Here is a 22,059-nt window from a genome sequence, read left to right as displayed (position 1 = left end):
TGAAAAGGGAAAAACATCCAGTATGCGGCAGTCCTGTGGGCGAAAATGCCTTGTTGATGCTAGAGGTCAGAGGAGAATGGGCCGACTGATTCAAGCTGATAGAAGAGCAACTTTGACTGAAATAACCACTCGTTACAACCGAGGTATGCAGCAAAGCATTTGTGAAGCCACAACACGCACAACCTTGAGGCAGATGGGCTACAACAGCAGAAGACCCCACCGGGTACCACTCATCTCCACTACAAATAGGAAAAAGAGGCTACAATTTGCACGAGCTCACCAAAATTGGACAGTTGAAGACTGGAAAAATGTTGCCTGGTCTGATGAGTCTCGATTTCTGTTGAGACATTCAAATGGTAGAGTCAGAATTTGGCGTAAACAGAATGAGAACATGGATCCATCATGCCTTGTTACCACTGTGCAGGCTGGTGGTGGTGGTGTAATGGTGTGGGGGATGTTTTCTTGGCACACTTTAGGCCCCTTAGTGCCAATTGGGCATCGTTTAAATGCCACGGCCTACCTGAGCATTGTTTCTGACCATGTCCATCCCTTTATGACCACCATGTACCCATCCTCTAATGGCTACTTCCAGCAGGATAATGCACCATGTCACAAAGCTCGAATCATTTCAAATTGGTTTCTTGAACATGACAATGAGTTCACTGTACTAGAATGGCCCCCACAGTCACCAGATCTCAACCCGATAGAACATCTTTGGGATGTGGTGGAACGGGAGCTTCGTGCCCTGGATGTGCATCCCACAAATCTCCATCAACTGCAAGATGCTATCCTATCAATATGGGCCAACATTTCTAAAGAATGCTTTCAGCACCTTGTTGAATCAATGCCACGTAGAATTAAGGCAGTTCTGAAGGCGAAAGGGGGTCAAACACCGTATTAGTATGGTGTTCCTAATAATCCTTTAGGTGAGTGTATAAGAGCAATACATTTTATTAGTGTGTTCCTTGGCAATCAAACCCACAACTTTACATTTTTGGAACGTCCCTCTTTAAATTTGTATAAATACTTTGCTTTGATGCTACTACATCCTCAGTAATTGAAATAAGTAAAACAAAAATGACAACTACATTGTAACTATGTGCTCTATTTTGTTGCAAACATTCAGTAACAACTATTCATTTTACAGATGAACTGAATGTAAACATTCTGTAGCAATAACACTTGTATGACACAATCCTGTAAATACTTATTTTATGGTCGTTACATATCAGTCATACATCACATAAAATATGGACTTTTGTTTCATTTAAAACCGAATTGAATTAGAAGAAACTTCATATAATTCCATGATGGCAGTCACATCTTCCGGTTTCTTGAAAAGTACTTTCTGTCGCAAAACAAAGAAAATAAGTAGTCCGCAAACCTTTTATTTCCCCTAATTGTGGAAAGAGGATTATAAGTAAAGGGAACCTTGTAAAGCCCATAAGAATCCACAATGGATAAAAGCCTTTCACCTATTTTAAAAGGATTGGTTTGATGATGGTACTATTTTAGCTAAGAAATGACTGTGAATTGTATCCTTACACGGTTTATTCATATTTTTGGAGTGGACACTCCACCAAAAACTAGTGCAATGGTGGTTCAGTGTGGTATGTTGCACTTGGATTTGCAGCTAGAGTTTTACAGTTTTTGAAATACCCAAATTATGTCCAGCTAGCACACTTACGTCTGCAAGACGTCTGCTGAAGATCTGGAAAACATCTGCTAAACATCTTAGAAAGAGCAGTTTTACATCCATTCTAAACCATAAAACATCTTACAGACGTCTTCTTCTGGATGTCTATATGACATCTGACAGCAGATGTCTCCGAGATGTATTGCAGATGAGCAAACGATTGCAGATTTTTTGCAGATGTAAATGCAGACGTCAAATAGACGTATGCCAGATGTATGTGCGCTATCAGGTGGAGGATTGAAACTTTCTAATACCAAATGTAAAAGCGTAAAATACAATTGTGGGTTAAAATAATGTTTGTTAGGAATACTAGCTGTCAGTAAAAAGTACATTTTGAATGAACGTATTAACCAAGTTGTTTTCTGTTAATAAGATATGGTCCGGTATCGATTTACATATAGGCCTACATAATCTTAACAGTTCAGTTACTGTATAACTCTTCTACATTTTTTTTCCTTTAAAATGTAAAGTGGACTTTCGAATCTAGGACACTCCCACCTTAGCTAGAGAACATGCAAAAGATATACAGAGGAAAAAAATATATTAATAGGGAATTTCAGATATGGAGGCAGTAATTTTCCTCAAAGATGTCTTGAATCTCGTTGGAGGAACTAGCGTAATAATAAAATATCTGATCTGATTAAAAACATATAATTACGTTAATGTTAGAGTCATTATTTAACAAAGAGTAGAAATATGTTATTATAAGCATTGGCAATTGGGCTGAAGATGGAGGAGCTGAACACGCAGCGCCTTCTGAAGCTCTTATCCTGAATTTTTTGTCCTTTATCTCTGATCCACAACCTACAGATGGCGGTAAAGCTCGAGTTATGAATGCGAGCCGCCAGCAAAAGAAGAAGAAATGAACACGGCAAGAACCTCAACTGTCGGGAAACATATAAATCTGCGTGTCAAAAACGCTGAGGGAGGTGAAGAGAACTGCTGGACATCAAAACTGACAGGTCAGTGTGATTTTATGAGGACCCGTATTAAGTACTTGAGATTGTTTGCGCATGCGCAGTAGCTGGATTATTTTGCTTCATTCGAGTTTAAAACCTAATTCATACGGATCCTAAAAAGATATATATATTTTCTGTTTTTTACATTGGATTTTGAATGTAATCAAATACTGTGCACGACCCTTTATTTACTGCTGTTAGCAAAAATATATGGATTATCACTTATGAATGTGTAAACGATAAAATCAAAAGCATATTGTTCGTGGCAGATTGCTGTGAATGTTGCGAATGTTTTCTGTATCGTCCATAGAGGAAGATCAGTGATCTAACAATTGCACAACGGTTATGAATACTTTTGTTTGGAAGAACTTAACGTCTATTTTGTAAGTAGTTTGATTGTAATTAACTTATATTTTCTCTGTTTTAATGCAGTCATTCCACAAAAAATATTCATGTTACATGTGAACTACCATCCCAAACATGACAACAATATGAAGAGTTTGGTTCCAAAATGAGATAACTCCGTTTTTAACATTTTTCAAAAATCATATTTTTATTATGTTTTTATTGTGTTAGTTAGCTGTATTTTTGAGTTATTGTGGCTTTTTCCCAAACAAACCAACAGCAGTTTGATTTATATTAATCAAATCGTTATTATATGAAAAAACATGATTTTTTATTATTATCTCAATTTGGAAACCAAACTTTTCATTTATATTAGTAAGCTATAATTTGATAAAGTGTTACCTTACATTGCGCGAATGTAAATAACTTGTAAAAATGTAATGCAAAAAAGTACAATAATGTTTACATAAATTACATTGCATAAATAAATGTTATCCTTTTTTACACTTGTTGACATATTGACAGGTTAATAAACAGCCATGGCAATGTTGTAAGGCCCTACTTAAAAAACTGAATTTATATTATAGGTCATGGAATGATTTTAGATGAATCTATTTGAAATGAAACAAGTGTGTGAGAAACATTCGTTTATTCAAAAAGACAGATTCACTGACAAACTTTTTCACATTTTTTGACAGGTCTGTTTCTCTGCACAGACTCTTACACAAGAGAAGAGTGCAGGCATGAGTAATACAGATCCATGCAGAAAAACAAATGAAGATGCTGCGGAACAAAGAGGTTGGTGTCTATTCTTGATTCTTTAATGATGATCGTGAGGGACATTAAAGTAAAATCAAATGTCAAATATGACATAAAACATACTTCTTTTGTTTAATTTTAGATGTAGTGGAAGCGCAGGAAACATCCATATCAGAAATATCTCCAAAAAGAAAGCAAAGAACAAAAGCCAGCAGATCTTTTACTTGTCCTCAGTGTGGAAATGGATTTGTAAGTAAAGAGCAGCATGTGAAGCACATAAGAATCCACACCGGAGAAATGCCTTTCACCTGCACTAAGTGTGAGAAACAATTCAAAAGCCAAAGAAACCTTAATCTCCACATGAAAATTCACACTGGAGAGCGCCCATACGCGTGTCGGCAGTGCGAAAAGAGTTTCATAAGAAAAGACAATCTCGAAAACCACATGAAAATTCACACTAGTGAGCGTCCACACACCTGTCCGCAGTGTGAAAAGAGTTTCATACTAAAACATCATCTTGATGTCCACATGAGAACCCACACTGGAGAGCGCCCGTACGTATGTGTTCAGTGTGGAAATGGTTTCATGCAAAAAAGTCATCTTGATGACCACATGCTAGTTCACACTGGAGAAAAGCCATACACATGTCCTCAGTGTGAAAAGAGTTTTCCAAGCAAAGCAAGACTTTCTGTCCACATTAAAATTCACATTGTAGAATGCCCGTACACCTGTCCTCAGTGTGAAAAGAGTTTCAAACAAAAGCATCATCTTGAGGACCACATAAGAACTCACACCGGAGAGCGTCCATTCACATGTCCTCAGTGTGGAAAGAGATTAGCAGGAAGACTTAAAGATCACATGAGAATTCACACCGGAGAAAGACCATACGCATGTCTGCAGTGTGGAAAGAGTTTCAAAAGAAAAGAGACTCTTAATGTCCACTTGAGAATTCACACTGGAGAAAAGCCATACACGTGTCTACAGTGTGGAAAGAGTTTCAAGCAACAAAGTGGTCTTCAAAATCACAGGATACTTCACACCGGGTAGCGCCCATATGCATCACACAAAAGCTTATGTTAACTTACAAATTAGAACACGCACTGAGGAGCGCTCATGTCTTATGAGTGTAGAAAGTGTTTCAAAGTGACTCTCTTCAGTGTTTAGGATTGTCTTTACAGGTCGGTGTGAGTCTTTAAATGTTCTAAAACGCTGCCTGTATGAACAAACAACCGGCTGAAGTCTGTATTCTGTTTCCACGTGACTCCTGTAACCAGAGATGGACTCATTTGTCTGAGTGTTTTTGTGTCTTGAGTCTGGATACTCTGTCATAAAGCCTGCAGGTTGGTGTAGTGTTGCCGTGATGTTTGTCATTTTGTGAGTTTCTCCCATCTGCATACGATCATGGAGTGACTATCAGCGCCGTGGTCACCTCACTAACCAAGACCCTTCTCCATCCACTGCTCAGTGTGGACAGAAGGTCAGCTCAAGGAAGAGATCTGGTTCCAAGCTTCTTAGGTTAATGAGACATGCTCCTGTAAACCTTCAATACAGCAGATGTACTGTATGTTTTTTGTAGTCTTCCTCAGGCCTGTGTCTTGATAAAATCCTGTCTCGGAGCTCTACTGGCAGTTCTTTTGACCTCATGACTTTTTCTTCTGATTTGCATTTTCTAGACCTTTTATTGAAAGATGTGTGCCATGTGTTATGAGTGTAAAAGGTGTTTCACTGTGGCTGCATTCGCACTTTCAGGTGTGAGTCCTGTTTTAATGCCTGATACATTGAAACATCTTTTTTGATAAACAAGTGTCCACATGTCCAATACCCCGTGAAACATCTGAGACGTAGATTTTCTGCATTTTTCTGTTGTTTCGTATAAGATAATCGTCCGGCATCATTGTTTACTAACAAACTTTAGAATACTATTCACTGAAGTGGTAAGAGTGTGTATGTGTTTATTTTTGTGTAAATCACTGTGTGAATGATGCAGTCGTTTACACTGATGCTCAACTATAGAGAATGATCAATGACATCAGCAATGACAGCTGTGGTGATTTCACAATGATCTTTTGTTGTTAATAATAATATTTGTGAAAAAAAACTTTCGGTCAACTTCAATAATTGTTTGGTTGTATCATTCATTGAATGTTTTGTTTACTGTATTTTTGTAAATATTTTTATTCTTGAATATTTTTTAATATACAATAGCCTACACTGTGTAGGCCTAGAGACTATGAAAAAATAAGTTGCACCATGGAGAAACAATAATATCTTTATAGTAAAAATACATTTATATTTATAAAAATAAATATTTTTCTGGAAACGCCCGCTCTCTCTGACTTCTAAATGTGGTAAAATGCGACGCTCAATGGTGAAGTAAGCGGGGTGGGGGCGGAACTAGGCAGATTCTTAAGAGGTACATACACGGAGCAATTTAAGCGATGCACCAGACACAGACGGCGTATTTCATTTGTGTGGTTAAAGAGTGTCTTTAAATGCAATATACCATATTAATCAACTACAGTGCGCGAAGGCAACCGGACGAGACCCGAGTATGAAAGCAAAGCGCTAAATGGTAAGTTTTAAGAGGGTTTTCTTTCATCTCATAGAAAGTATGGAAGCTTGATTCCGCCAGTCTAAGAAAAAAATAAATACGGTTATTGCAACTTTATATCTAATAATTGTGAGTTTATATCTCAGAATTGTGACTTTATTTCTCAAAAATGTGACTTTATTTCTCAGAATTGCGACTTTATAACTCAGAATTGCGACTTTATATCTCAGAATTGCCACTTTGTTTCTCAGAATTGCCACTTTGTTTCTCAGAATTGCCACTTTGTTTCTCAGAATTGCGACTTTATATCTCAGAATTCTGACTTTATATCTCACAATTGCGACTTTATTTCTCTTACTTTTGAGTTTACGTCTCGCATTTCATGTTTTTCTGTCACATTCACTTGATAGCGCGCCTGTCCGCGGTCAGCCTTGCTGAATGGAATGGATAATATTATAGAGGATTATTTTCGTTGTGGTTTCACAAATAGAGAAATCTTGATTTTATTGGAGGAGTCACACAATATAAAACTAAGCCTCCGGACTCTTGAAAGAACGTTACAGAGGAATCGGTTGTGGCGGAGACGCAATAAAACAGATGTTGCCGAAGTCTCATATTTTATTCACCAACAGCTGCAAATATCTGGACGTCAACATGGCTATCGATGGATGCATCAAAAATGCTGGATGTATGGGATTATCACGGACAGAGAAACTGTCCGCCAGTTGATGCACCTGTTAGATGGACAAGGGGTGGATCTTCGTTCGCGTGGTCGTCTGCGTCGAAGCGTGTATAACAGTCGTGGTCCAAATTATGTTTGGCATATTGACGGTTATGACAAACTAAAACCTTACGGAATATGTATAAACGGATGCATCGATGGTTTTTCCAGAAAAATCATCTGGTTTGAGGCCAACAAAACTAACAATGACCCACGAGTAATTGCCGGTTATTAAGTAAATGCTGTTGCTGAAAATAACGGCTACCCGCAAAGAATCCGAATTGACCGTGGAACATATAGCAGAAATGCAGATATTTTTCAGAGAAGCTGCAAATGCAGAATGTGTCACAATTGGTCCAAGCACTGGAAATCAAAGAATTGAACGATGGTGGTCAACGCTGAGAAGCCAATGCATTCAATTTTGGATGGATCATTTTGAACAACTTAAAGAAGACGGACACTTTGTTGGCAGCTTTATTGACAAATCTCTAATTCAGTTTTGCTTTTTAACATTTTATTCAGGTACAGTATCACATTAAATTCACTTGCTTTTAGTAGTGATCTTAGATTTTAATTTAAAAGTATTCTAGTAACATGATATTTTAAAATAAATAATACAAAATATTATTTAAAAAATCATTTAAAATAATAATATAAATCGTTTATATATTTATTTCCTTTATGAAGGAGGATCTTGATGAAACAGTCAGTGCTTGGAATTGCCACAGGATAAGGCCAACCCACGTGCTCCCAGTGGTGTTCCCAGTTTATATGGAGTGCAGAATTTCTTATATCCAGTTGATCAAACAAAACTGAGAATTTGCAGAGAAGACTGTATATTTAAAGACTACCCTTGTGGATGTATGGATGAGGATGTCTTTCAACTTTGTGTGGAACTGATGGCTGAACATAACCTTGTCATGACGAATGATGTTTATGAAATTACGGACTCTTACCTGAGACTTCGTCAACTGATTCTTCATGGACTGGAAATGGATGAATAGATCATAACCAAAATAATGTACAGTATTCACTGTATAGTCCATTTGAAATTTGCCTAATATTGCCATTTCATTTTTACCTCATGGTGTTGAATTACAGCCAGGCTTCTTTCTCTTCAAGTAACCTCGGACCAGTGGAGGAAATCTAATTTCAGTTACCATTACCATACTATACCTGCTTAACTGAGCATTTTTTTCATTCTTCTGGTAATTTTATTGTATGGTGTTGGGTTGGGTATTTTGTATGCTCTGTAATATTACGCTAGAAAAATGTTTAAATGTTTATTCATAAAGCGGCGTATGAAGTCCTCCTTAACAAAGAATATACTGTATTGGCAAAAACATACTTTAATTTGATATGATTATTTGCTTGAATTTATATTTATTATTTTGTCATTTGTAATGAGATGACTGAACATTATAGGCCTAGATGATGTTGAACTGACGTTTTACTCTAGTTTAATTTTAAAAACGAATATTTAAATAAGAGAAGAGGGTAATGTCTGTGTAAATATTTAAGTCTTACAGAAAGCTGCAAACATATCCATTCTTAGTTCCAGGACCGAGAGACAGATTCTGAACACACTTTGACCAAAGAGTATGTTTTCACATACATAATGCTTAACAAATAAAAAAGAATAGTGAGAATGGCCCCCTATACTGAAGTGTTATCCTTTCACATTGTAACTCACTCATCATCATATCCCTTATGAGAATTAACCATGTTTTAACCACGGTTTAACTAGTAAGTATGCGTTTTTAACTATAGTAAAACCATGCTTAATTTTCGTAAGTGTTCAAACAACGTCATATTTAGCTAATTTTCTTTTACAAAATGACCATATTTAAAAAGCATTGTCTACTAGCGTACCTGAATTTGAATCGACCTTTGTAGAGAGCATCAACTAATCTCTTGATAAGAGCAACGTGATCAACGGCGTAAGATTGGCCCTTTATCATACTGATACAAGGTAACACACTCAAGCTACGTGGTTGGATTTATTCACATTTTATTTGTTACAAGACGGTTTTTAATAGAATTCAAATCATTGTAATATACCTCGTCGCCGCAAGATGTAATCCACAGCTCTGTTGACGATAAAGTGTAAGGTGCCTAGTGTGCATTAACCGATGCATCACATGGCATCCAAGTGCTGACCGCGGACAGGCGCCATCAATTGGATGTGACAGAAAAACATGAAATGCGAGAACTAAACTCAAAAGTAAGAGAAATAAAGTCACAATTGTGAGATATAAAGTCGCAATTCTGAGAAACAAAGTGGCAATTCTGAGAAATAAAGTCGCAATTCTGAGATATAAAGTCAGAATTCTGAGATATAAAGTTGCAATTCTGAGAAATAAAGTCACATTTTGGAGAAATAAACTTGCAATTCTGATATATAAAGTCAGAATTCTAAGATATAAAGTTGCAATTCTGAGACATAAAGTCACATTTTTGAGAAATAAAGTCACAATTCTGAGATATAAAGTCGCAATAACCGTATTTATTTTTTCTCACTGGCGGAATCAAGCTTCCATATAGAAAGCGATTTGCTAGTTGTAACTTGTATTTCTATTCTGCGCTCACTATTGAGTTAGTTTAGGATCTGGGCTTATAAGACAATAGTGGCAACATTTATTTAAGGTGTTATCTTTCATATTTGTGTAGTTAAGCAGAAAAATATCTCGTTATGCTGCTGTAGAAAAATGTTATGTCAATGCTGCATAAAATCTCTCTAGACGTGAGTAATACAGACCCTTGCAAAATGAAGATAATACAAAACAAAGAGGTTGGTGTTCATTCTTGATTCTTCATTAATTATTGGTGAGGAACATAAAGTAAAACCCCTTAGTACTTTATGAATCACTACAAGTCTTTGTTAAGATTTTATGGTCTTGAAACAAAATTGAAAACTACGTAATATAGAAAGTAAAATAGCACAGTAAACATTCTTCTCCTGTTTGCTTTTAGACATAATGAAACGCTGGGATCAGAAATATCTTCTAGTTGCTTGAAAATTCAAAATACCTTCTTTCCTAAAAGAAAGAGAAGAATGGAGGCCACCAAATCTTTTACTTGTCCTCACTGTGGAAATGGATTTGGAAGTGAAGAGCAGCTTGTGAAGCACATACGAATCCACACCGGAGAAAAGCCTTTCACCTGCCCTCAGTGTGAAAAAGGTTTTGCAAACAAAAGAACACTTTCTGTCCACGTGAGAATTCACACTGGAGTGCGCCCGTACGCTTGTCCTGAGTGTGGAAAGAGTTTCACGCAAAAACATCATCTTGATAACCACATCAGAATTCACACCGGAGAAAAGCCATATGCATGTTCACAGTGTGGAAAGAATTTCACGCAGATACATCATCTTGATGACCACATGAGAATTCACACTACAGAGCGTCCATACACTTGTCGTCAGAGTGGAAAGAGTTTCACAAACAAAAGGAATTTTACGGATCACACTAGAGAAAAGCCATGCACGTGTCCTCAGTGTGGAAAAACTTTCACACAAAAAATTAATCTCAAAATTCACATGAGAATTCACACTGGAGAGCGTCCATACACGTGTCCTCAGTGTGAAGTAAGTTTCACACAAAAAAGTACTTTTAATACCCACATGAGAAGTCACACTGGGGTGCGCCCGTACGCATGTGTTGGCTGTGAAAAGAGTTTTACGAGAAAACAAAGTCTTACTATTCACATGAGAATTCACACTGGAGAGCGTCCATACTCATGTCCTGAGTGTAAAAAGTGTTTCACACAAAAAGGTAATCTGGAGTCGCACATGAGAATTCACTCTAAAGTGCGCTCATGACCATGTGTTAAGTGTTAAAGGGTGTTCATACGTCAGTGTTTAGGATTAATTTTACAGGTGTGAGTCTGGAAATGAGTGTTTTCTTAAATGCATGAAGTGTTTTCATATTATACGCTCACATATGTTATTTTCATATGAAGACCGTAAAGATGAGTTAATCACGGTTTTTATTGCAATAAAACATGTACTTCAAGCTTGTAATGTTTTTTTTCCATAGCTTAGTTAGCTTAGACAAGTTTAGCCTGTCAAGATGCAGCAGTGTTTTGTTAACAAGCCAGCGGAGAACTGGCTCTCCTGGCTGAGTCTGGTTTCTCCTAAGGTTTCTTTCGTTTATATACTTCAATCCTTTTTTTTGCCACTGTGTGCTTGCTCACTGGGAGCTCTGCTGACATCAGATTTAGAGCTTTATACTTGAATTTTGTTTTTATTGTACGAGTCAGACTAAAACCGCATAACTATTTTCCCCAGGAATGCTAACTGCAACCCATGACAAGATTGCAAATTCTCTTTTGACCTGTTGAGAATGTATCTCCAGCTCATCTGTAAGACTTGCAATAATACCATGAGAGCAGTTGTACAATGTATATGATGCCTATATACTGTATGTGTGTACATAGGTGTGTGTGTGTGTATGCATTAACTTTCCCCCTTACCTTTCTTTATTTCATATACTTTATAAGGTTCATCTTATTTTTTGTGTGTTGTTTTTTTCTTGGGTTTAGTTTTAATACAATTTACTTGAATTGAACTTCATTTATACAAGAGGGAAAATAAAAACTAAACTCTTTTTTTCTACCATTATTCCGTTTGAAACTATTTTGGTGGGTCTTGAGATTTTTCATCAGAGCCTGTTGACTGTAAGAGGTTCACAAACTTCACTGTCTAGACGTTGATGTACTCCTACATCCACATCTAAGAAATTATTTTGTAATGCGCAATTTAAAAAAGGATCGGTTTAAAAAGTTAATTGTTTTTGTTGTAGATTTGTTGAGAAATGATGGTGAAGTTTGATGTTTTTGGAGTGGATTCTTCAATGTGAAACGTTGATTAAATGTAGTTAAAATGTTGCACTTGTAAATTCAAAATTTAACTTGAATTTTCTTCAAGTACAGCACATTCAAAGCCTTTTATTTTCATGTAAAACAGTATTATATTAAAACAATACACCCAAATGCACAATAAATGGGTTCTTAATGACATGTTTCTGTTGGCAGACAACAAAAACCATGTAATAGTCAGTGAACTCAACCACTTAAAACTACACACCAGGAGTCACTTTTGTTGAACAGCTAAATCTGTCTGTGTTCATGTTTATGCGTCCAAACAGTCATCGCGTTTAAATCATAAATGCTCAAACAAGGTCAATAAGTGATTAGTTCTGGGAACACAGTTTGTACATGCGTATCTCAGTGCGGTCTAAACTGAATGTGCTCACTGAACAGAGTAGACAGAGAGAGGCGGTGCTGCACTGGGAAGGCAATAACTCGCTCTCGAGGGGCAGAAGTGAATCAGAATGTTTCGCTAATCGCCAAGGCTTATTCAGAAAGTAGCTAGATTTGTCACTAAAGGGGTTTGAAAGTCGCCAAGTTGGCAACACTGGTGTTCATTCTTGATTCTTCATTAATTATTGGTGAGGAACAAAGTAAAATCACTTAATACTGAACAAACGTCACATTGATTGAGTCCTCATCGAGTTGTACACTGTCCACCATTGTTTTACACCAACACACTGGACTACTTACAGTGAGCTACAAGAATGCTTTGTAAACAAACAAGGTGTTTTGTTTTGGATGCAAGACCGAACATAAGTCTTAATTTACTCATGACATCGAGTCTCTGAAGACGCTGTGGATTAGTTTTATTTCCAGGGTTCCCACACGTTCATCAACACCAAATTCAAGGACTTTCAAGGACTTTTTCAAGCACGTTTTGGCCAAATTTAAAACTGTGTTTTTGTGCCGTCGCCGGGCACTTTGGGAAAAGGATACCATTTTTTATGATTTCTCTCTTCACAAAGGGCCATTTCAGAAGTCTGTTAGCAAAGGGTACATGCAGTCACAGACATAAATAGACACCGCATTGAAGGCTTTGGCCTGTTGCTGTTATGGGTTCAACAATGCTGCCATATTGGAGAGGACAAGACATAAACAAAAGGGAGCTTCTTTGAATAAAAAGCACAATAACGTTTACATTTCACATCGGTTTTTTTAAGATTTACAGTCTACGTGGAGTATAAAAATGTCTTGTCTCGAGTTACTTATAATAGATAGTCAGACTTAGAAAATTGTTCGTTGTTTTGAGGAATTTAGAAAATTCACACTGGTCAATTAGTGATTTGGCTTATTTTTCATAGTAACTGTGGAGACATTCCAATGCAAGTATGGGATACTGTACAGTACAGGCACCCGCTTATGATAGAATAAAGGACTGAAGCGGAGACAAGTATCACACAGAAGGGGTTTCTTTTGCGAAGACAGCCGACTGGCTGAACATTATCCTGATTTTAACATGGCTACTTGCCTGAAGAGCAAATTATATAATGTATTATGTATTGATTTTAAATATTTTATTAAACCATTTCTAACAAATGCAAACCTACTACAGGGAAAACATTTTTACTTTTGGTTTTTAGGCAAGAAAAAAGTAAAAAAAAAGACAAACATTCAATTTGGTTTAATCATTTGTAAATATAATCTCATATATGTTATTATTATTGTACTTGTCAGAATGACAAGTACCTGGTAGTGTTACCAAAAGTACCGGTACTTCGGGTCCAAGTCGGTACCTAAAAATAAAAAAGTTGTCGGTACCTAATATTCATAAGACGCGGTAGCACCGACGTACCGGGTCAACCGGGTAGTGATGCTCTGTCTGACAGGTTGTCAGTCGGAAACTTTTTATAGACGCAACAAGACGTGATGAGCGGATAAGCGCGGCTCCGTCCACAAGAGATGCGCGCAGAAATACTTCAGATTAAAGTCATATCACGAAGAAAACAAACAGTTTCAGAGGAAGCATCCGGATTTAAGTTTAAACAAGTTCAAGTGGTAAGTTTCAAATTCTGTTCGCGTTTGCATTATGAATGTTGTATCATATGTTAAGTTAAAGGTTACGTTAAAATAAACGTCCCTGTTTGCGTGTTAATTTGTTAGCGCCAATGCTAATCCAGTCAAGTGTCCTGATTAACCATTTAATGCTTTTATAACTGTAATGGGGTAAAATAAATGAGAGGACAGGATGGGGTTTACAGTACCTATTTTATATTGGCCTATCTGAAATCTATGTGCTAGAAAACTAGCATACTAACTGCATGACTAGCAATGTGTATGTCTTGGATAGATACTGTAACTCTATTAGGTTTAAAAAGCCACATTTAAACTAAAGAAAAATATATCTGTTGCATTTATTATTTTAATATACAGTTACCTTAATGCAAGTAATCTTGTGTAAATGCAGTATAAAAACGGAGGTTTGTTTTAATATTGCATATGCATGTTTGTTCAGTCGGTTGACTTACTGAAGTTTATTCTATTTGTCTTATACAGCAGCAGACTGAGGAGGATGTGCATCAGCATCAGCAGAGAGCACACAACAGTTTCAGCAACAATTAACTGGTACTTCATGTATACAAAATGGCATTGCTTTCCATACATTTATATTAACAATGAGCTTTATTGATAAAATTGTGTTTCAATTAGCATGTACTGGTGTTTTGCTTTGGTACCGCTTTGGTAAAATTGGTACCGAGAACCGTGGAATTTTACTGGTATTGGTACAGGCTACTGAAATTTTGGTACCGTGACAACACTAGTACCTGGATGATTGTGCATTATTAGTTTTGATAATAAACAGATGAGAATGCCCTCAAGAAGCTTAATTCAAAGGGTTCTGCCCTTCAAAGGTAGTACAACATAGGTGAGTTCACTTCTGTTTGGAATTCGCCTTTCATTTGAATATTTTTATTTTCTATTTATTTATTTAGCATTCAATGTGACAAGTAATCAACGGTGACCTGAGGGCGCTATGTGCGCTCAATGTCATCTGTCAATCTGCGTAAATAGTGCTCTGGAAAGTTTGTACACTGCTCCGGGTGTACGTGTGTCCACTACTCTCTGGATGGGTTAAATGCAGAGGTCACATTTCGGGTATGGGTCACTATATCTGACTAATAGGTCACTTTCACTTTTTAAATAGTGCTCTGGAAAGTTTCAAGACATTATATAAAATAAATTGTAAATAAAAATATATGATATTACTGTATGATGATTATTATTACTGTTATATTCAAAATTAGGTACAAACCAGTTTTAAAAAGATACAGATCTCTGAGGCGTGCAGGAATACACCAGCATTCAAACATTTCGTTCCATCACTGCTGATATGGTGAACTTGATAAAAAATGACTGAGCGACTTCAGACACAGCGAGCTCAAATATCCAAACCTCCGCCCAAACACACAGCAAAAGTTCATTACTGCAACAGATGGGAGCATGTTTTGTTTTCACTAAACCAATGCTATCTAGCTAGCATTTCAGTGTTTCTTAACATCCTAAAAATGATTCAAACTCTTAAGGCACATTCACTGACAAGAATAATGATAACTAATGAAATTATTCTTGAAATGAACATAGCTGAAAAGAAACTTATTTAGCAGTGTGGTTTAATACAACATATGTTTGACTGTATACGATGATCTTAACCGTTTGCTTGATGCATAACCTGCTGGTGTACCCCACATCTTAACTTTGATGAACCATATTTTTAATATAGCTCAAGCATCGTTGAATTTGCACTTCTCTGGCATTGAGCGAGTTAAATAACTCCACGCCTCTGACTGATTTATGCAGTACTGCACATGATCACGATCCGTCCCCTCAAAGCCTCTTTTTTAAGTTCTTCCTGCTTTCCCCCAGATCAGCAACGTTTTTTTGTTCTGGCTTCAGCAACACTAACCAATATTTTTAACAGTGCTGCAACTAACATAATCTAGTTTGTTTAATTTAAGCACTTTCAAGTACCTATGTCTGTTTTCAAATACGTTCCAGTCCTTGAATTCATATGTCAGAAATTCAAATACTTTCAAGCACTTTCAAGAAGAGTGGCAACCCTGAACAAAGCTTGTTACACAAATATAGTAAATGTTTATGAGGCACTTACAAGCACTCACATAAGGCTTATTAAAATCTCACAAATTTTATTATATATCTAAATTCATTGCAAAAATGGCATGGCAAAGCAAGAAAAGACAACAGCATGTGTATATGAAAGTCTCCAAACAACAAACAGTTAAAAAAAAGTTGTTTACATATTCAACAATATGTCAAATTACAAGTCAGAAAACAATGCAATTTGAAAAATATGGAAATGTTTAAAGATAGAAAAAGATGGAAATGTTTAATGATATTGAAATCTACACTATATATGTCAAGTTTTGGTTATATGTGGTATTTCTAAGTGATGAGTGCCTTTACAAGACTCCAAGCAGCTTGAGAGCCACAGAGATGGAGAGAATTATGACTCCAAACACCCCGATGTATCCATATGCACCACGCATTCTCTTAGCGGGGTCTGACACAGAGAAAGACAACACTGATGATGAGAAACAGCCTCAAACGCTTTAAAGAATAATCTGAACCTTGGTTTTCTCATTAAGATCACAAAACAAAGATATAAACATATATATATATCGGTAGTTTCACACTTTGCACATTTAAGCAATTTTACAATGGCTTTGAATGTGGCTTATTCAATTAACAACAATTTTTATCTAAACCATCTAATGTTTAAAAAAGTTTTACAGTGTTTACTTCTTTACTGTACAATTACTGTATGTATTGCTGTTTTTGCACTGACTCTGAACTCATTTGTTATTAATAATGTAATCTACTGGTTTGTATCACTTCGAAAAAAGAGGAAATAATCTAAATGAGGGGGAATTACTGTTGCCACATGGTTATAAAGATACAAACAATTTTTAGTGGTGACACATGCTTTAACTGTGACAGTATAACATTCATTATACAGTTATATTGATTTGCGTATACTCGCACAAAACTTTAAAAAGCTAAAGTATTCAATGTGTACAAAAGAACTTACCGCCTGTATAGTAACCCCAGGCATAAGAAAACCTGCTTGTCACCCAGATGACCCCTAACACAGAGGCAACAACCTGACGTGGGAGATTAAAGTTCAAGTTATATAGATGTGAAGTGGGACAAAGGGTATTTATGAATAAGTATGGTATAGAATAATTTTTACATAAAATTACTAGCCCATATCTTTAAAGGAATTGTTAACCGAAAAACAATTCAGTCACTTTATGGTCATCTACCTACATACCATTCAAAGCCTGTACGCTTTTTTCTTTTTATCAGCGATGTTATAGGCATACTTTTAATTTATGATGACCACACACTTGCATGCAGGTGTTTAAATGTCATATGTAAATATCTCATTGTAAAAAAGCATACTTTTGTGTAAAAAGTATAAACTGTGTAAACTGTTTTACAAAAAATCTTTAAAAAAATCACATTGAGTAAAATAATAAATAACACCATAGGATGGACAAAAATATTATGAATCATTATACTATTATACAATTTCTGATGTTACAGAATCAACGTATTATAAATGTCTTAATGTAAAACGAGGGTAAGAAGTACTCACAGGATACTCCAATGCAGCGATGGTCTGGAACACAAGCCACTGTGGATACACCTCGAGCGTGTTCTGATGGGCTCTTTGGATACAGTTGAATATTTGCTCCTTATCGCTGTACATGGTGGGATACTAAACACAACATGCGAGCAAACAACACACAGTAATAAAGCATGCGCCTTAAAACCATCCAAAATTGTAACATTATGCACTGCATGTAAAGATTTACAGCACCTTTACGCCAAATTTCTTCCTCGCACCACCAACTTTAAACCCGAGATACGTCAACATGACAAAACTATACATATACACAAAAATTGCATAGCCAAAGTTAGCCGGGAGCACGTTCTCAACCACCATTTTGAAATGCACCGATTAGGATCTATCTTCCGTCTAAATCCAGCACAGGATATTCTTCTTTTATCTGTAGGGAAAAATGCAAAATCATGCAGCTCACGCACGGACACTTATTTGTGTAGAAGGGTGTTTACTGGTGACCAGAGTGAAATCTCGCGATAACAACGTTATGTAAGCTCGTTATCTCTCGAGTCTACTGTTTATCTACCGACACATTCGTTCACTTGGTATTATCTAACAAATGTTTAAATAAGCAAATAAAGTGGTAAATATGTTTAAATGCATTGGTTACATTAAACGTGGGTGTCGAGTAAGAATAAAGCGATTCGGTAAAATTACTGAATGAAATGAATAAACATGATTAAATCACATTGATGGGAGGGAGAACTTTCTTTGTTTAGTTGTGCACATGAAACAACCAAGGTCATTCACATGAAAATAGATTTTATAATATATATATATATATATATATATATGTATGTTTTAAAACAAACGTTTTTTTATGCTGTCGGACTGTTCTTTTTGTTCATATGAGGAATGACGTCAGCAGTTTTTTTATTTAACAGGCTGCGCCTGCGCAGGATACGGCGGCTACAATATTCGTGAGACGCACAGGTTTGCTTCAGATCGCTGTTGATCATACAAAACTCATATTTGAGAAGCCATCTCATACCTAACTGAATCTTTTCAAGCACATAAACATCCCTTTCGGTGGAAAGGAGTGTATTTTGAAATAAATTGGTTTCTGGTTCAAATTCGTTCGAGGACTGTCGAGCGTTTCCCCTCATATTACATCACTTTGATACAGTTGGATCAAGTCAGTGACGGTAAGTTACTTGTTAATGTTATTTATTTATTGAACGGTAAATTAACTGTCTGAAATTAATTTAATCAGTTGTCTTTTTCTCTAAAGCGAAAATTAGCGAACAGTGAGAAAAGCTCTGGAAACTTGTGAAATTAACACCAAATATTGAAAAGTTAACATTTTAATATCAGAATTTAGAATACGTTATTTGACCTTTGGGTGATTTGATAGCTTTGGTTAGTTATTGCTTTGTTAACTGTTGTTATGTGGAATGTTCTAGAGACGCTCGTGTAACTAATTTGACGAGAGGAGGCGGGGTCTCCGTTACGTCAGCTGACCTACTTCTAATTCCAGCACGTTCTCAATAATAGCTCATATCTATTTGTTACATTTGTACCAACATTTTGTTTAATAATAATAAAAGGAAGAAATATGCTCTACTACTGTTCATAATTGTTTTCTTATGTTTTTGTCCTCTTTGTTATTTGTGTTTAAAATAATTATATTTCAATAACAAAAACAACAATCTTGGTTATCTTTGTACCAGTGTTTGTTGTTTAATATTTTTTGTTTGCTGTGTTTTATGTAGGTTTGATCATGAAGGAGGAGGGCAGCCCCAGTGTGAAACACATCTTTGATCAGAAATCTCCATGGCTGGCAGCTCCTCTTGCTCCAGCAGCAGTAGCAGTGACGGCTCCGCCTCCAGCAGCAGAGGGAGCCATTCCTCCCGCAGGTCACGGGGGTCATCACGGGGGCGCCGCAGATCACGTTCCTCCACGTCCTCTTCCTCACGCTCCCGTTCTCGCTCTCACCCACGCTGTCACCGGGTTTCCAGCCACTCATGCTGCCACCACCGCCACTATTCTCCCCCACGCCTTTACCGTGCTCACTCCCGCTCCTACAGCCCGTCCCCAGAACGATCATCTGGTCGCAGACGCTATCGACAGCGCAGTCGCTCTCCAAGTCCCTACGGCTACTCCCGACGGTCATCCTGCTCTCCTGTCCATTGGTGGGGTGGTAGGTTTGTGGGGAGGTATCGGTGCCGGTTTTCCCCCTCTCCTGACAGGTACAGATCTCACAGGAGCCGGTCCCGGAGCCAGGAACGCACTGCCATCCGTCTCAGTCATGCAGGTAAGACTTCAGAGATGCAGAAACGGTGCACTCAGATGTGAAAGTTCTGTCATTGTTTTCTGACCTTCATATTTTTTTCATTTAATTTCTTAAGAATCGTTACCATGGCCAATTATGGTAGTTTACTAATTGGTGTTTTAATACCACAGAGAAAAAGTATCTATTGGATATTGCCAAAACGAATGCTGCAAGGATTCTGGGAGTGCAAAACTTAGAGCTGCCAGCGAGCTTGAAAGAGTTGGAGGAGCAGGAGGAGAAGAGATCTTCAGTTCAAGAGAAAAGGTTCAGAGATGACCCAGCACAGGTGAGACTCGCGCACACACACCTGTCTCCTCAGACGTGAATGATTTTGCCTGACGGATTTAATGGAATGATGAACAACTCCTATCCAGATTAGGTAACAGTACACACTGAAGAGTATGTACTACTGTGTGTTGGAGAGAGTGAGTGTGTATGTATACACGTGTGTGTGTTCTCTCACTGTGACGAGGAGCGGCCTTAGCTTCATTTCTTGTGTTTGTATCGTTTCTGTTCCTGTAGAGCCGAACTCCTTCACCCTTTGGACAAAGAGGGAAAAAGGGGGTGGTCACATGACTTGAAAGACACCAACTTTAAGTCTTAAATGCACAACTGCAAAGGTTAAGTAAATGCGATGTCAGCGGTAGAATTGTATTGAAAAACGGACAAAACACTTTTAACAGTAATATAAACGCACGTGTCTGATTCATCTCACTTCTCAGCCCCTTCCACACAACAACTGTTAGAATGGCAGAACATGTTTGCTGATGGTTGAACTGGTTTGTATTATCATTTACCAGAGTTTTCCTCTGTTCAGTGTTTGTGAAGACCAGAGAGAGCTTACTCCACTCATGATGGATGGGGTTTGGAAACACAATTTCTTTATTTCGCTCAGCCAAGTTTTTTCCCCCTTTTTTGCTTTGTTCAGACAGGCAGCAGAAATCTGATTATTTTGGCACATCAAACTTATGTGGTTTGAAATCATTTCAGTCGAAAAGGTCTAATAGGATTAAAATAAATTTTCCCTAATTTGGGTTGTGCTTTTCTGCTTTGTGTGGTTTTACCGAACAGTGAAAACCTTAAGGTTAGACTATAAAGAAAAATCTAAGTTGGGTCCGGTGCAGTGTGAACAAAGCTTTTCTGAATTTTCTCTTGTGACACATACTGTACTTGTAGTCTCAGCAAATGTTTAAAACCTGAACTGTATTTGAGTTTTGATGTCCTTTTACACTCATTAGCAGGTCAGAATTAGTAATACACATGCTAGACTCTCTTCAGTATGTATCTCGATTACAGGCTGAGGGCAGTTTAACTTAAAGCTGAGACAATGTGCTAGCAAGTAGGTTTACATAAAATTGACAGTGTTGTTAATATCACCATTTTCCTCCTTTTCTTCTAGGTAAACCATGATGATGATGATGATGATGATAGTGGTGAAGGGACTTCTCACACATCACCCAAAACAAAGCCAATTATCTTCAGCATCAATGTAAGTTGTTTAGAACATTAGTCAAACATAATGAATGTATAGATATACTAAAAAATGAATATACTAAAAGTATATATTACCTCGTTGTGTTCACAGAATACTGTCACTAAACCTTCAAACAGTCCAACGCTCCATGACAGTAAGGTAACATCAAGAGCTGACAGTGTGGCTGACAGGAAGCCGTATGGCCAGTGGATCCCCATCTGCAAATCATCTAAAAGCAAACACTGAAAGCCAATGGAACAGTGGTGTTAAAAGACTGTAAATATTGTACATAGTTTGTGTAGTCATCACTGGGGTGTGGGGAGGGAATGGGAAGAAACGGTGAATTCATGATAAATGTTTTCTTTCAGATATAAAGTGGGTTTTGTTGGAAGAAGGCAACAGGATGTCAAACAGGTGGGAAATTGTGTAAATATTGTGTTGTTTTGGGGTTTGCGCTGTGGATATTCTAAATAAAGAACACAAAAATAATCTTGGGTGTGTTACTCTTCATTGTGGCTGTGTACCAACGTTTCCCTGAGGTTATCATGATTTCCAGTTTAGTGGCTTTTAGTAAATGCAGAGGGGTACAATACAAGTATACTTAAATTTGATCTCTCATTAATTCTTGATGAAAACTACTTTTTAAATTGCAACATTTGTGCCATCACAAGATTAGGTATAGAATTCAGAAGCTTGAACAATATCAGCAAGTTTGAGGGGTTTCAATCGATGCGTTTTTTTTTAAAGCATGTGAATCTCATGAAAC

At 37.0% G+C, this 22,059-nt stretch overlaps 3 protein-coding genes and 1 long non-coding RNA gene across 8 annotated transcripts; 3 read left to right on the top strand and 1 right to left on the bottom strand.

Annotated features, from left to right (window-relative positions):
- The first annotated feature begins 2,543 nt into the window (after window positions 1–2,543).
- On the top strand, window positions 2,544–6,059 carry LOC130559207 (gastrula zinc finger protein XlCGF8.2DB-like). Of its 3 annotated transcripts, none has more exons than XM_057342153.1 (4): window positions 2,544–2,658; window positions 2,966–3,038; window positions 3,699–3,798; window positions 3,902–6,059. In XM_057342153.1, the coding sequence occupies exons 3-4, from the start codon at window positions 3,744–3,746 to the stop codon at window positions 4,804–4,806; spliced, it is 960 nt and encodes a 319-aa protein (XP_057198136.1). In that variant the 5' UTR covers window positions 2,544–2,658; window positions 2,966–3,038; window positions 3,699–3,743; the 3' UTR covers window positions 4,807–6,059. The 3 variants fall into 3 exon arrangements, with proteins under 3 accessions (XP_057198136.1, XP_057198139.1, XP_057198137.1); XM_057342154.1 differs by having other exon boundaries at window positions 2,560–2,658; window positions 2,925–3,038; XM_057342156.1 differs by lacking the exon at window positions 2,966–3,038 and having other exon boundaries at window positions 2,553–2,658.
- Window positions 6,060–6,201: 142 nt separating this feature from the next.
- On the top strand, window positions 6,202–9,990 carry LOC130559744 (uncharacterized). Its single transcript, XR_008963612.1, has 3 exons — window positions 6,202–6,331; window positions 6,721–7,553; window positions 7,719–9,990. It is a non-coding gene; the product is annotated as an uncharacterized LOC130559744 (long non-coding RNA).
- A 6,053-nt stretch (window positions 9,991–16,043) lies between these two features.
- On the bottom strand, window positions 16,044–18,015 carry mgst3b (microsomal glutathione S-transferase 3b). Its single transcript, XM_057342676.1, has 4 exons — window positions 17,743–18,015; window positions 17,518–17,640; window positions 16,948–17,020; window positions 16,044–16,419 (listed from the first exon to the last, which is right to left on the bottom strand). Exons 1-4 carry the CDS (start codon window positions 17,866–17,868, stop codon window positions 16,319–16,321), a joined length of 423 nt encoding a protein of 140 aa, XP_057198659.1. The 5' UTR covers window positions 17,869–18,015; the 3' UTR covers window positions 16,044–16,318.
- Window positions 18,016–18,432: 417 nt separating this feature from the next.
- rsrp1 (arginine/serine-rich protein 1) lies at window positions 18,433–21,776 on the top strand. 3 transcript variants are annotated; one of them, XM_057342675.1, is made up of 6 exons: window positions 18,433–18,692; window positions 19,260–19,801; window positions 19,951–20,105; window positions 21,219–21,308; window positions 21,405–21,569; window positions 21,662–21,776. In XM_057342675.1, the coding sequence occupies exons 2-5, from the start codon at window positions 19,321–19,323 to the stop codon at window positions 21,537–21,539; spliced, it is 861 nt and encodes a 286-aa protein (XP_057198658.1). In that variant the 5' UTR covers window positions 18,433–18,692; window positions 19,260–19,320; the 3' UTR covers window positions 21,540–21,569; window positions 21,662–21,776. The 3 variants fall into 3 exon arrangements, 2 of the variants coding, with proteins under 2 accessions (XP_057198658.1, XP_057198657.1); XR_008963587.1 differs by lacking the exon at window positions 21,662–21,776 and having other exon boundaries at window positions 20,342–21,308; window positions 21,405–21,438; XM_057342674.1 differs by having other exon boundaries at window positions 18,434–18,692; window positions 21,405–21,776.
- Window positions 21,777–22,059: the final 283 nt, after the last annotated feature.

Source organism: Triplophysa rosa, linkage group LG9, assembly GCF_024868665.1.
Source record: "Triplophysa rosa linkage group LG9, Trosa_1v2, whole genome shotgun sequence".
Lineage (NCBI taxonomy): Eukaryota > Metazoa > Chordata > Actinopteri > Cypriniformes > Nemacheilidae > Triplophysa > Triplophysa rosa.
The sequence above is the reverse complement of the archived record's forward strand: the minus strand, read 5'-3'. Positions and strand labels throughout refer to the sequence as shown.

Bases quoted from the DNA above. Each gene is read 5' to 3' on its own strand.
- mgst3b (XM_057342676.1), bottom strand. From the start codon at position 17,868: ATGGTGGTTGAGAACGTGCTCCCGGCTAACTTTGGCTATGCAATTTTT. The intron at 17,641-17,742 runs GTGCTGTAAATC...TGTTGTGTTTAG, and splicing joins GGAAGAAATTTGGCGTAAAG to TATCCCACCATGTACAGCGA. The intron at 17,021-17,517 runs GTGAGTACTTCT...CTCCCACGTCAG, and splicing joins TCGCTGCATTGGAGTATCCT to GTTGTTGCCTCTGTGTTAGG.
- LOC130559207 (XM_057342153.1), top strand. From the start codon at position 3,744: ATGAGTAATACAGATCCATGCAGAAAAACAAATGAAGATGCTGCGGAA. The intron at 3,799-3,901 runs GTTGGTGTCTAT...GTTTAATTTTAG, and splicing joins AGATGCTGCGGAACAAAGAG to ATGTAGTGGAAGCGCAGGAA.
- rsrp1 (XM_057342675.1), top strand. From the start codon at position 19,321: ATGGCTGGCAGCTCCTCTTGCTCCAGCAGCAGTAGCAGTGACGGCTCC. The intron at 19,802-19,950 runs GTAAGACTTCAG...TTAATACCACAG, and splicing joins CATCCGTCTCAGTCATGCAG to AGAAAAAGTATCTATTGGAT. The intron at 21,309-21,404 runs GTAAGTTGTTTA...TTGTGTTCACAG, and splicing joins CAATTATCTTCAGCATCAAT to AATACTGTCACTAAACCTTC.